The sequence below is a fragment of the Halyomorpha halys genome, unplaced genomic scaffold (genome assembly GCF_000696795.3).
Source record: "Halyomorpha halys isolate HHAL.00 unplaced genomic scaffold, Hhal_1.1 Scaffold201.1, whole genome shotgun sequence".
Taxonomy (NCBI): domain Eukaryota; kingdom Metazoa; phylum Arthropoda; class Insecta; order Hemiptera; family Pentatomidae; genus Halyomorpha; species Halyomorpha halys.
In genome coordinates, this window is record NW_027111296.1 from 627,101 (window position 1) to 642,749 (window position 15,649).

A 15,649-nucleotide genomic window follows, 5' to 3' on the forward strand; every position below is an offset into this window, starting at 1 on the left:
GATAAATTGAAGAATTTTCCAAACCTTCAGATTTAATAATTAACTCTAGTTTAAGATTGTATATTTTAAAATCCTATCCATTTGGTATAAACACACTTTTAAACTAATTTCAGTGGTTTATTTTTTATTTAATATAGCACTAGAAAACATTATTTGTCTAGGTAATTAAATTAACAAATTTTTGATAAAAATTCAAGAACAAAGATTTAATTCATCGGTTATATAGTAACGTTACTTTGAATTTTTATCATCTTCCACCTACTTATCTCTGTTATTTATGTTCCTTTCATTTCGCTCATCTTTATTGAGTCCATTTTTATGATGTAAATCAAATCTAGCAGCCAAAAAAATTCACAAGCGTATAGATACCGACTTTTATTGCTTCCTTTGGTTACTAAGCATTTGTACAATGTTCATCATAGTCCATTGAAGAGATAAACTTTATGTTTACTCGAATTTCGTATGTTTAATGTTTATATTGATGACATCCTAAAAGCTTTTCATTTGGATATTTTACATGCATGCTTTGGCTTAAGGAAAGATACAATAGACAAAATCAGACAATTGTCGTTTGAACCTTTCTTAGTCATTTTTAAACAGATAAATCTAATGTACTAGTTACAAGAAAGTTCGAACAAGCTATACTGAAACACAACATGCTAAGATATAATTCAAAACACCTGTTTTTTTGCAAGGTCTGTTCAGTACTTGCAACGAAATCTATTTTATATTAAAATATTATTAGTGATTTTAATATAATTATAATTACAATATAATAATAGTTGTTCGAAATGATGGACGATGGAGTTCAACCGAAGATGGTCTGGGGACCCGCTGTTGGTAAGAGTAACGCTCCGAAAATGTTCTGCGGCGTCGAGGAATGCAAACCCTGGACAAGGTCAGAAGAGCTCCCAGGTCGTAGCTACAAGACCTCAACTGGGATATCTCATAAAGCGATCCTTCCGATCTTCGAGTTTGTTGAGGTTAGCGATATGAAATGGAAAGTTATTGATAAATAATTTATGATATGATAGAACCCAAACCATGACCATCAGCTTCGGAGCTGTGGCTTTTCTCAAATTGGAAATGGAGCGGTTACGAATCAGGCCAGGGAAAGTGAAGCCAAAAAGGGAAGTTAACCACGCTATTGGAGCTCAGGTTTACATTGAGATTAATAGGAATGTACATCACAGTAATCTAAATTGGCTCCTACTCCTATGCCACGCCCATGAAGTTCATTGGCTTCGCGATTCCTCGTAACTTACCCTCTCTACTACGCTCCTTCCTATAAGTCAAACAATAAGTTTGATAAGCCCATCCTAATTTTCATTAGTTTTAGGTTTATCCCTTTGTATTAAAAACATTGGCATCCCAAAGATTTTATTTTCAACTGGTGTTCCGCGAACCTTTTCCAGGTGTCTCACGAAATAATTTATTTCGAAATTAGAAGTTCAAGTAATCCGGATATTTTAATAACAATTTTTTGTGAGATAGAACAAAACTTTGTAACATATGGCTTACTTACTATAAATAGAACTTTAGAAAGCATACGAACGGCAAAAGTTGAACTAGTTGGAGTGGTCGTGTAAGATCTGATTCCAATTTATAATGTTAGGTAATCTTGACCTGAAAGCCTTGACAATGCGTGTTCAAAATAGGTAAGATAGTTGATTAGGAGGTAAATAGATAGGATGAGACTTACGGGTGCCAGCCGTAAGTCTCTAAGGATGGTAGCCTCGTCCTACGGGGTACTATTCCTGTAGGCGCGAACGAGGAATGCAAGTCCAGACTGGGTGCTCGCCAGTGGTCCTTGGAGGAATTTAACCGCGTTCTACTGAGTACTTTATCTGTAGGCACGAAGAGGTATGTAAGTGCGGACTGGGTGCCAGCAGAGTAAGTACTATCGAAGAGTAAGTATACGCAAAAGGAGAGATCACGAGGACACAGAGAAATAAAAGATATATGTACATTTCCAAAATGAATAGTACCAGAATGTACTGATTCACTATGTACATTGAAATTCTGTCACCCAAGGCAAGGAATTCTCGAGTAAAACCGATTTGTCCTAATTTATTCCTCTCGTGCTATTAGACGCCATCGATAAATGTTACGTGTAAGACTAGCTTTCCGTGGATCAGCAGATTCTATTGTAATCATTATTAATTCGAATAATACATTTATAAATATTACAATATAGTCGTTATATGGATGATAATACCTACTATGAAAATACAAGGAATAGTACATACATTAATATATGACGTATGCCTGATGCCAGTAATAGTTCCCGTGTTAGCTGGGAGGTTGCGTCATGCTGGGAAATAGCGGTTTAGGCGGCTGTATTACTTAGAGTATAGACCAACAGGTAGCGTATCGCAATAAACTTTTCATTTGCATCCTTTATTTGTGTCATCCTACAACATCAACATATATTTTGTTCTATGTACAGAACACAAATCTCAGCCCAAAGTTTGTACTGAATTAATTTCTATAAATCAGATACCAGTATTGTACCAATGGAAGATGAACAAAAACCTAATGTGGAAAAAGTTAAAGCTCCCAAAGGCATTGGTCTATCGAGTATTTATGTTGGTGGTCACTACTAAGACCCTAACAGGTATTGCCCCTCCACCACCACCTGGAAGTTGGCAATGAGATATCCACCTGGTAAATGTTCTCACCAAGGGAGGAGGTTTGGGCTCTGCAGTCTAAACCTACTACAACCACCACCAGTAATAGTACAAGAGCCGGGAAGAAAAAAAGGCAGTTATCTCACCCCAATTTTTGATTACTTTAATGAAAACTATGTATAATTACTAGTCAAAATTGATGAGTCTGCCAAGTATAGGTAGGAGGAATAAAAAATGGCGGCTGTCTCAAAGTGATAAAAAAACTAATTTTTCATTCGGAGCTCTATATCTTAAAAACTACCAACAACACTAAAAAATCTAAGAGAATATTATTTAAAGAAGAGTAAATTTGCTGAAATATTAGGCCTAAAAGAGCTATTTACGTCCAATAGTTCTCGAGATATAGCTTTTTAAAAAGCAAATTTCTTGAAAATCTTCTGAAAGATTAACAGTTAGCTAATTTATTTTGAGAAATATATATCTCAGGAACTATAAGACGTACAGATGTCTATCAGTACTCAAATTAAAGCTAGTTTAATGGACTATAAAGAAGTTTATGACCTTTACCTTCGTAGGAATAGTAGTTTTCATGATATTTGCTAAAATAAATTGATTTATAGTTGTTCGGACAATAAGTTTGATTTATGAAAAACTTCATTTCAGAAACCATTGGACGTACTGATGTTTGCCAGCGCTCAAATTAAAGCTAGTTAAATTTACTACAAAATAGTTAATGTTTATCTTTTTAGGAATAGTAGTTTTCATGATATTTGCTAAAATAAATTGATTTATAGTTGTTCGGACAATAAGTTTGATTTATGAAAAACTTCATTTCAGAAACCATTGGACGTACTGATGTTTGCCAGCGCTCAAATTAAAGCTAGTTAAATTTACTACAAAATAGTTTAATGTTTATCTTTTTAGGAATAGTAGTTTTTATGATATTTGACAAAATAGACTCCCAAATTTTAATTTATAGTTGCTCGTATAAATGTTGGATTTTTCAAAAAATATATCTCTAGATCCATAAGACGCACATGTCTTCCAACACTCAAAATAAAGGAAATTTAACTTACTATAAAGTAGTTTATGACACTTATCTTCGTATGGGTAGTAGTTTTTATGATATTCACATATGAATATAAATTTGTCACCCCCTATACTCAACGGGTATTATTCATTGTGGAGTATTGCCACAATAAATAATATAAAAATTTCTATCTAGAAACGAGCAAGGTTTAATTTCAACTCAGCGGTTAGTGAAAGTTGTTCGATACACGCACCAAATTTTTCCTGCTACAAAAAGTAATATCTCGTAACTCAAAAAAAACTTCATGCCAATTTCTAAAAAAAAGAAAAATTAATGCTTTATTTTAGAGAAATCTTAAATGAATTTATAAGTGAAAAAAAAATCATGTAGGTATCCTTCAAAATGATTGAGAAGAGATGTCTCTAGGATAACTTGTTGTTTGTTTAAATATTAAATTCATATTGGTGATTTATCCTAATAATGAGTTATCGCTAAAGCGTCATGATGGATCGTCAAGGTCAACAATTCGGTTTGTTGTTGCCATGAAGACACTCAGTTGCTTTCTTGCTGCTTGCTCGAGCTTTTTCGATTTATAATCTTTTTCATACCCTACAAACTCATTTCGTCAAAGAAAGAAGTAAGTTCTATAATTTTTTTATTATTATTGGAAGATACTTTACTTATAATTTTAAAAGAAGTTGAAAAGTAACAAAGTGATTGAGAAATTGCTAATTTGTATAAGTACCTCAGTGCAAGTTTTATTCTCTGCATTAGCCGAGTGAATAACTCAAATATTTCGGGTATTGATATTTTCTAAAGCAAGCCAGAGTTTAATTGTAAACGCAATAAATAATTAATAAAATATATCATTTCCAACGAGATTACACAGTAAATTTTGTTTTCCTAAACTTGCAAGGAGGTACCCAGGATCAAAACTAAGGAGGGTGGGGGACAAGCCATAGTCGTTCAGGTTGTGACATTTCATTGCGGAAAAGGCGAATGAAACCAAAATTTAAAAAAAATATATTTTTAATTACAGTGTTTTACTTGTAATTACAGTTATATGCTTGAAATTAAAATTTAATTTTTATTAAATTAATAATTATTTTACTTCTAGGGGGGGAACTGCTGCCCCCTTCCTGGGTACGCTCATGCATTAGGAAAACATTTTGTTTCTAAGCGTAACAAGTGGAGTGTAGAGGGAGGTCACCGATTTAATCGGAATTATTAAATATAATATTGGTGTTATATAATGTTAAGTTACTCCAGGTTTAAGATAAAATATTGAAATTAACAAACATTTTACCATTGGTCAAGTTTTAATTTTTCAATTACTATATTTTACGACTGAGTGCCATAATTAACTGAATGAAATTTTTTTTTGTCTTTTCATGATTGTTATGACAACAGTCAAATTTTATTTTCACTTGCCTGGATGAAATATACAGTAATTGCTAATAAAAGCAATAGCGGTTTTGAAACTGCAAGGATTAATTTTATCTGGAAGCAGAATAAATTGGGAGTCATCTGTTTCGGACCAAATCTGCATAAATAGAATATTGAGGTTTTTATGAATAAGCTTTTTTGTTACGCACTAAGAAACATTAAGGACTTTTTATTGTAAGGATGTGGTGTAGGAGGAATTTGATGGAGATCCAAAACTCATTTTCGTGTGTCCAAACATGTCAGATAATCATGGAGTACGTGAGTTATTTTTTTTAGTAAATGTGAAGTCTAGAGCGTTTGTCAAGTTAGTTGTAGTAATTAGAATCCTAGCAGTTTCTTGTCATTGAATCTTTTATAGGGATTCCAATTAAAGTCTCTTTTCTAGATGGAGTCCTGTGTTGCGAATCTGTTCAAAAGGTGTTAGTGGGCATTAAAAAAAGATACTGTAGGGTAGGACATCATGGGTTTATGACGGAGAGTAAACGTGATTTGATGGGGTTGGTTACCATTAATTATAATTTATTTATTATTTAGTATTAATTTTGTGACACCATTTTTCAATGGATGTTAAATGTGACTGCCGGGTTTGAGATGCAGCGATTGCATCATTATGCCTAGTTAGCACACAAGTATCATCAGCATATATTGTTAGGATTGATTGGGGTATCAGCTGTACAAACTGTGTAGTGAATGGGACCCATGATACAACCTTGAGAGACACCAGCGGACTGAGAAAAGAGATGATAGTTTCATGAATTTCTTATTACTATTTTCTCGCTTTCATTTTTTTAAAAGTTGGCATGTCACTTATATCCCAAAACATTGAAACACGATAATGTTTTTGTAGCGATACCGCTACCTGCTCGTCTAGACCAAAAGTTCTACAGCCTTCTAAATGCCACTATGGCTCGGCATGACACAACCAACCAGCTAACACGGAAACTACTACTGGCGACAAAAAAACGCCGAGAGGCTTGAATATGTTAGAAGTCTAAGACTTTAGTGTGAAATCTCGCTTCACGGGAAACATCTCCTTTGGAAGTAGAGGGCAACAATGAACTTAGTGGATCAATACATTCTAGTGTTATAATTTTAGAAAAGTATATTGTCATTAATGTCTTTGCCTTCTCTGAATTTCTCTTCCTTCCTCTACCTTTTATCCTTAGGACTCGGCGGCTGGATACCCTCTGGACTTCCACACCTCTTCGTATCTACAGAAATATTCACTGGTAGAGTGAAGTTACCTTCCTATAAAACCCGGCGGCTGGCCACCCTTGGGCCTCGCATTCCTCCTTCGTACCTACAGGAATAGTGATGTCGAGGTAGTTATGTTAAATGTGAATCCAATTAATTATTATTAGGTTTCTTGACAAGAAGGTCTCGACAAATCGTGTTCAAAACAGGTAAAGTAATAGAATAGGAGGTTTATATAACTGTTCCTGTACGTACGAAGAAGGAATGCAAGCCCGGAAGGTAAGAGGAAGGAGATCTCACCCTGAGTTTTTTTTTCTTACCTCCTATTTATTAAAGTCTAAACAATTACAATATATATATTTACTTAACCTAGGAAATTATATATATACAATCCACTATTTAACTTGGATTGCCTAATGGCATTATAAGATAACAGCTTGATCTGCTGAAGGCGGTTTTCATTGAGTAGCTCGATAGCCAGGGCACTCACACTGAGACCTTTTTTTTTTTTCTAACCTCCTATTTATTTATTTTGAATCAATTACAATTATATACAACTTACTTAATCTAGGAAAAATTATATATCCTCATATTTACTTTTATCTTGTTTTGCCTCATGGCATTATAAGATGAAGAAATACATTGTCCGCTGAAGGCGGTTTGTACATGAGTGGCGTGATAGCCGGGGGGCTAACAGAGAATGGGGAGGGACCATTCCGGCTGGTGGTGTACACTGAGTTTTTTTTTTTCTAAACCTCTTTATTAATAATATATATACAATACGAATTATATTATTACAATAAAAATAATATATAATACATTTATTTACACTTATTATTGTTTTGTTTATTTATGTTGTTCTTTGCTGACCGCACCCCCCGACAAACTTCTCCGAGTATTATTGTTTTGCCTTACGGCATTATAAGATTAGCAAAAACTGTGTACACTGAGTTTTTTTTTTTTTCTAACCTCCTATTTATTTATTTTTTAACAATTACAACGTACACTGAGACCTTTTTTTTTTTCTAACCTCCTATTATTTATTTAAAAAACATTTACAATTATATACAACTTAAATCTAAGGAATATATACACTAAATACAATATATCTTTGTTTGCCTTACGGCATTATAAGATAAACACTGAGACCTTTTTTTTTTTTTTTTTTCTAACCTCCTATTTATTTATTTTTTTTTTTAACAATTACAATTATATGTTACTTAACCTAAGAAAAATTATATATACACATATTTACATTTTATCTAGTTTTGCCTGATGGCATTATAATATACTGAGACCTTACACTCTTGGCTTACTCTTGTCTCTGGGCTATTAAACGCCTTCGAGAGGTACTACATGTAAGACGTTAGCTATAAGTGGATCAGCAGATTCTATTGGAACCTTTATTAATTCAAATGGTCCATTTATATATATTACAATGGTTTAGGTAGTTGTAACAATTAAGGTTTTCCGATGAATAGTACAAATATTAATATACGGTGTTTGCTTGTCGCCAGTAGTAGTTCCCGTGTTAGCTGATAGATTGCGACACGCAGGACAATAGCGGTTTAGACAGCTATAGGTACTTAGAGTATAGACCAACAGGTATTGTGTCGCTGCAGTACCCTGTAACCTCGTCCCCCATCCTTAGAAGACCTACGGCTGGCACCCGTAAGTCTCATCCTATCTATTCACCTCGTAATCGACTATCTTCCCTATTTTGAACACGCATTGTCTAGGCCTTCTGATCAAGAGTACCTAACGTAATAAATTTTCTCATCATTTAATACAACTACCTCGACATTTTCATTTATTAATTTATTTCTTGACTAAAAAACATGTGAGAAATAAATATATTTTCATATTCAATAGTAGGAGCATAAAGGAAGAGTAGTACTTCTTCAAAGTTCTTGAGTTACATGACTATATGAACATGAAAAGACGCATTGGATAAACTCTCTTCAGTTCGCCGAAGATTATTTTTATAATAAATATTAAACATCCAATGTTTTCAATTTTAGACGAAGCCTCTCAAGCTGGCCGCCGACACTGTGCTCCGAGATTACAGATACAAATCGATACATTACAAGACTTCTTATGGAAATGCCTACAAGAACAAGTTCAACAGCAAAGGACTCACGGATACTCCCAACGTACCTCATGCAATAGGGTTCACACTAAATTACCAATGGGTTGATAAGGTGACTTAGTAATATTTGGTACAAATAAAAACAAATATACAACAATTTACTAATAGTCCTTTATTTATTTTAGTTGCGAACTTTTCCTCCGGGCAAAATGGACCTGGGAAACAGCGAAATGAAGGATAATTACACGTGGCACAAGTCAACAACAGAAGGACCTGGAAGGCTAAATGACTTGAAACCTCTTTTTGTCTGCCAAGTAAGTACATATTTTCACAAAATGTTAAAAAAACAAAACAAAAAAAAACGGCCCAATTCTAATGCTAAAATACTCGAATCCTCTAAATCAGACGTCCTCAATCCTCATGACGCCATATTTTCCCGTCTAAAATAATCTGTACCGTATCTTCATATTTGGTAAAAGTCTGTGGGGCGAAACGTCGGATAATAAATAATTGTGAACTATTTTTGTTCTTTTTGACCGCAACCCTGACCATCTTCTTTATATTATCCGTAATACTTTATTTAAAAAAACCTTAAGGTGCTGTTCTTCCCTTAGCTTAAGAGGCCACGTTGCGCATCCATAAAGAACAGTGTGGAGGAAAATAGTTTTGTAAATTATAACTTTTAGATTTTTGGACAAAAGGCGCGAGCTAAGTAATTTCGAAATTGAAAAATAACAAGAATTTCCCCCTTTAACCTTTCTTTTATTTCAATTTCGTTTTTTCTAGTTACCATAGAACCTAAATACTTAAACCTCTCTACCTGTTCAAATATATTTTTTCCTACATCATATATATTATATCGCCGAAATTGGTTCCGATTCTAGTGCTAACAATATATTTTGTTATAGCCGTATTTATTTCAAGACCTATTTTCTTATCAGAGCTCATAAAGGTAGTTGTGTTTAGTATTGTAGTTTTCGTGTCCTCACCTAATAATACTAAATCATCAGCAAACCCCAGCACTATACCACTTAAAGTTAAACTCTTTTTGGTATAAACCACGTTTTAATAACGTATTGCAATACTAGATTAAATAACATAGATTATAGAGAATCGCCTTGTTTAAAACCCGACAGAACTTCGAACTTAGCAGTAGGGTCTGAAACTGTCATTAATTGTTTTCAATAAATTTCGTAATTTATGATTTTTATTTTTAAAATTAAAGGATAACTGCTATGAAATCATTTCAATTAAAAAACTTAATCTATATAAATTTTTGAACACCTTTAAATAAAAAATAATGTTTAAATATATTTTAGCTCAAAGTATATTTTTGTGAAAAAACGCTTTGGGTTTAATTGGCCAATTACCACTACTAGTGTGTAAACAGTACGATAGTTACCATTTTGGGGGTACTGTTGTTGGATTATGTTCGGGGTGATACATTTATGTTGTACATGCTATTGTCGTGTTAAAGCCAGTTTCACTGTGTCACTTTACAGCCGGCAGGAACTGTTGCATCTAATACAATGGTTAAAATGTATACTGGTTGCTGCCATGATAACCTTTACTGTCTCACTATGTATAGCGTGATTGCTGACAGTACATAGAGCCGTCCGTGGCTCAGATGATTGAGGGACAGGTCTTAGCAATCTGAGGACTGCGGGCAGCGCCGGTTCAAGTCCAGCCTGTGGTGTTGACTATTTTCATTGAGTGGCGGTCCCACAAAATGAAAAACTTGATCCTCCACCATATATAGGTTGGTCACCTGCAGATAACTCTCCCCCTCCCCACGCATGACAGAAATAACCAGGAAGTGGGTAAAAAAAAAAAAGAAGTGACTATTGCATATTGCAGTAGTGAAGCTACATTCTTGACATACTGCCTCATTGTTTAAAGCGTGGTAGGTGACAGTAGATCCGGCAGTTCAGCTACTATTACCTCAAAGTCCGTTTACACTGTGACACTTTATAGCCACGACAGCAACCCCCATGGTATAAACTTTACGATAGTCACCATTACAATAATATTTGCCGTGAAAACATAGCAACACTATCGTGCCCAGCGTGATAAACGCCAATATATGTCGCAGTAGTGAAGACAATTAACAAACCAAATATCCTTTTATTGAGTTGAAACAATGGTCTTCTCCTGTTGAGTTTTTAAAAAGCAAATTGGTGGCAGTTATTATTATATTAGATGTTTTAGAAAAGTTTGTTTAGGACCGATATATTGAAACAAACTGGAATAAATTAATTCTAAGAAGACGGGTCTGATTCCAGATGCATTGTCCAGGAAGGGAAGCATTGGATAAGACGCCCGCAAATATAAATTGCATCCAGAAAATAATGGACCCTTATGTTACTACCATGCAGGGTGATTACGTATACTATGATGAGGTACCTATGTTTGTTTATCTTTGAATTTAATATCCAATATTTAAATATTTATTAAGCTTTTTAATCATTTATCCATTTTTTAAGGATGCTCGAAGAAGGTATAGACACAAAGATGTTAAGCCAGTACAAATTTTTGAGAAAAAACCAATGTACGATGAAAGTTTCCTAGGAAAAAAGTTCATGGATAGAATTGTGAGAAAGAAGATACCCCTGGTTCCGCACAGGTAGGTCGTAAAGTCGGATGTACACGTTTGCCGCAAATGTAAAATACCTCCAAAGAAAGCAACAAACACCGATATCCACAAGGTTATGTGTTCTAGAGCAGTGGTTCCCAAAGTGAACTCGCTGCTGCAAGCAAGTGCCACTTTCTCAAAATATTAAAAAAAAAAATAAATGAAAAATTTACAATTTATTTATTATTTATTTAACTACTTTAAGAATAATTGTGGCGACATTTTTATTTTGCTTGATAAGGGTGATGCGAAATCTTCTTAGCCAAAGAAGGGTGCCGCGACGACATAAGTTTGGGAACCACTCTCCTACAGAGCCAAACATGCCGTACTTCGAATAAATGTAGACTAATACCCTCAATTTAAAATACTTTTATAATAATAAGGAACAAAATTAAGATATGTTAAGTGATAAGAAACGATAATATCGGCATACATGGTAAATGATAACAATTAAAGGAAATTATATTAGATAACTTTAAACTTTAAATTTAAGACTTTCGTTCAAGTAATTTTAATAAGGTTCTTACTGATTTAATTACTCAGACATATAATGTTCCTAAAAGTGTATATTTGTTCAAAAATAAAGCTATAAAAAGTTAATTCACAAAATTTGAACAAATGAATTTTCACTCAATGGATAGAATTTTAAAATACACAACCTTGAACTACGAGTATACGTCGAGGTGGTTGTGTATATTTAACGAATTCTGTCTCCAATTGAAGATATAAGGTACCATGCGTTAGAAGGCCTTGATAATGCGTGTTCATATAGGATGGTGTATATGGCGAGGAGATAAATTGACAAGATGAGTTTTGATGAGAAACTAGCCGTAAATCCTCGCAGGATGGAGGCTTCACTCCTTAGGAAACCAGCCTACGGTCGTGAAGGGGATGACAAGTCCTGCAGGAACTAGCTGTTGGTCCTTACGAAAGGATGGAAAGGTGTAGGATAGAGGGGGGATCTAGAGAAGGTAGAATTAAATTGAAATCCAATATACATATTTAAAAAAAGCATATTAAAATTTGCATTTTGATTGGGCCAGTTTTTGCAGTCAATTTTCTGGGCGCCATCGAGAGATATGGGTAAGACGTTAGCTTTTAGAACATTCTAAATGTAATTTTTATTGATTCGAATAATACCTTTAGAAATATAATAAATGATTATATACACGTCAAGTTAAATTATTTACAAGAAACAATAGATGTACCAATATGCAATATTAGTGTGATGACAGCCAGGTTCATGTCGGCTGGTAGCAGTTTTGGCGGCTGTAATAGTTACAGTACAGACCAGCACATAGCGGTGTCACTGCAGTTAAATATTGCTGAAGAAATTCTTTAATTTATCAAACCACGAACATCAAAAATATTTATCTGTGAGGAGTTCTAAAACAATTAACTGTGCACTAATGTGCGGATTCAAAACAAGCTTGTCCAAACGCCCTTCAATTTAGCCAAAAACCTACACTTGAGGAGGTACCATCCACACGTTTGCACAATCTAGCAATACCTTAAAATCTAATCCCAAAAATTATTAGACATATTAAATTAAATGTAACAGCTAAAGGTGCTTCTGCCAAATTAAACTTGATAAAAAAAGAAGGAAATTAAATTTGGCCAAATTAAAATGCTTTTTGACTGTAGGAAGATAGTCCAAGTGGCGGTAAATAGAGGTATCAAAATAGTAAAAGAAAACGATTTATCGTTAACCAACGTTTTATCCAACTTTGCAGGGCTACCTCAGGGCTGTCAGATTGAAACAAAGATGATAACTCAGTTACCAGTACTATTTTGGTACCTTTATTGACGGGCCACCCAGACTATCTTCTCCCAAAATAAAATGTTTTCTGTGTCTGTTCTAAATTTAAATGAATTTTCTGTTGAAATAAGTGATTTATGATTAATCATATCGATATTGTTGTCGGGATTGTCTGGTCTGAGGCGATTTCTCCAGCCTGATGTCTCTTAACAGAAGGCCCACGACAAGACGTATTAAATTACGGTTAAGAAAGGAAGGCCGTGCCAGGGGATGAGCCCTGGACACTGACTAGGTAGAGGAGGTCTAGGTGAGAGAAAATGAGGCAGAGTAACAGTTCTAGTTGCGGAGATGAAGCCGACGGACCAGAACTGTCATGATAGGAGCCAGCTTACTGGTTACCGAGATGAAGCGGCGGGCCAGTGAAACTGATAGGAAATAGGTTACAATCTTAGTTGCGGAGATGAAGCCGGCGGACTAAGATTGCTGGAGTAAGGAAAGGAGATAGGACATAGTCTAGGAGCATAACAAAAAAAACAATTCTTAAGAGAACGGAACGGCAATAAACCTCTCTATCTCAGGTAGAGTGTAAGCATCGAGTGATCTGTGCCATGACTAGACCCAGGAAGGTGCGGATCTAAGATCGACTTGGGGAATTTAGAGTCCCTTACTTATAGGTCTAGTCCATGCGGCTGTGACCGAGAAGCGGTCGGTACATGTCTACTTGAGATAGGTTCGTGCATTGCATTGTTATAATTTATTATTCATTGTACAGATATTGCTAAATAGTATGTACAGAAATTATTAATATACAAAAATGACAATGTGTTTTTACAAAATAATGCACTATGTAAATTTGAGAGCTTCGGTGAGGCTCGAGGTGGAGCGCTCTGGTGAGTTGTGGTCCAACTACTTGCGCCCTCTCGCTACATTGTCTTTGTTTCACATTGATTGGAGGCTGCATTTACTTGACAGTGATTACTTGCTGCTTCAGTTTTCTTTCTTGATCATTGATTGCCAAAACTGCCTTACTTCTTCCCTTCTTGGGACTAGTTGAGCTTAACTTAACTTATTCATTGTTCATAAGAACAAATCAATGAAATTAAAATGGTTGCTTTAAATTAGAGTACTCTAGTATGTCTCACTATAGAGCCTACAAGGGCAAAGTAGATCTTTAGTTGTTTTACATGATGACTATATTTGGTGAGTATAAAGCTGAGGCAGTTATATGTTATTTTAAATTATGAAGATGTGATCCTTAAACAAATCGTCCACCAAAATCAAGCATAGCTGATTAAAGTATTAAATGATTGATTGTAAGACGATTAATGAAGATTGTAAGTAGACATACAAAATTGTAATATTTAAAAACTTATTAAAAGTAAATAAAAAGAAAAAAGTAATAGTTTTCAGTTATTCTCATATCTAAAATATAGATTTGAAGAGGAAAAGGTCAAATAAAAAGATTAAATATTAAATAAATATGAGAATTTTTATTTTAGTGTATGTAATATTATAGACTCTTAATCTCAGGGAGGGTTTCTAGGGAATCAGAACAGATACCTTACTACTAATAACACTTAAACTTAATTAATAGCTATTTTTACAATGTATTTAGGGGTAGATCGAAACTAACCCATTTATACTGTCTTCTATGATGACAGATGGTTTTCTTTTTCTACAAACGAACACTTGCTGTAAAGTATCTTCCAGCAAACAAGCACTGACTGTTAACAAAGCATTTCTCCTCTAAACTTTTTCACTCATCTCATTCACTGTTGATCCTAAACAAAGAGTCCCTTATTCTTCAGGGGTGACTCTTCGATGTCCTCTTTTTCAGGATATCCACCCTTCAGCTAGACATGAGATGATTGGGACCTCCACATCCAGGAAACATCATTCCCCGCCCGCGCCTAAGCAACGAATGCCATCCAAAAACAATGTTTTCTTCCTTCCCCTTCTCTCGTTGTTAGTTCTTAACATAGATTGTAGCACTACGGTTTTGAGTTGTTTCTTATGATTAATTTTCTTTAATACTTATTTTTAACTTCTATTTTTTCTTGAATGTACTGTAATTTCATTTATGTTGGAAAGTTAAAATAGAGTTTTTAAAATACTTGAATCTACTCAAAATGGCCGCGGTTTAACGAACTTTGGCAAGGACTTACGCCGCCATCTTGGCTTTGTTTTGTTGTATTTATTATAGAGATGAAAATTGGTTCGCTTGCTTTATTGATTTAAACAACAAATGGTAAACATTTACCACTATTTTCTCATAAAAAAGGATATTACAGTATATAAGTCTATCTTACATTTTTATTAGCAATGAAAAATACTTTAATATAAAATATGAAAGGATTTGATAATTGACTCAAAGAGATATGAATAAAAATAATTTTTCCATGTTTAAAACACATTTCCAAAAATAAGATTTGTACCACTGAAAAACCAAAGATTAAAAAAAAAAATTAATATGTATGATATGAAGTGGTAGAAAGTAATGAAGAATGACATAAAACAGGAGCTAAAACTGGCAGGTACACACACATTGGGTTGTTCCTTTTTACCAGTCGATTAAATCTTCCCTTATAACCATAGTGATGAGGTAGGTTTTTAGTTTAACTAACATTGCATATATTTGACCCTTTCAGTTGGCAGGATGACTAACTCCATAAAATCATGCATAATATTTTCAATATTAATTCTTTAACAATTTCACATTAAATAATTGTTTCAGATCAGATTGTAAATTTTATTAAACTGTTATATTTTTATATTTCTGTCATACTTTTGCTATGAGAAATATTATTAAAAGTACTGGAAGATTATTGATTGACCGTGTGTGAAGATGAAAGGAATATGGTCCGGGTGC

The 15,649-nt window shown here is 34.1% G+C and overlaps 1 protein-coding gene across 1 annotated transcript in view; it reads left to right on the forward strand.

Moving 5' to 3' along the window:
* Positions 1–713: 713 nt before the first annotated feature.
* The window catches only part of LOC106679418 (uncharacterized), an 18,866-nt gene continuing 3,930 nt past the window's right edge, over positions 714–15,649 (forward strand). Inside the window, exons 1-5 of the mRNA XM_014418572.3 lie at positions 714–983; positions 8,322–8,501; positions 8,575–8,703; positions 10,672–10,788; positions 10,873–11,012. Of these exons, the coding sequence (XP_014274058.1) occupies positions 792–983; positions 8,322–8,501; positions 8,575–8,703; positions 10,672–10,788; positions 10,873–11,012 (758 nt within the window). The 5' untranslated portion in view covers positions 714–791. The remainder of the gene's footprint in view (positions 984–8,321; positions 8,502–8,574; positions 8,704–10,671; positions 10,789–10,872; positions 11,013–15,649) is intronic.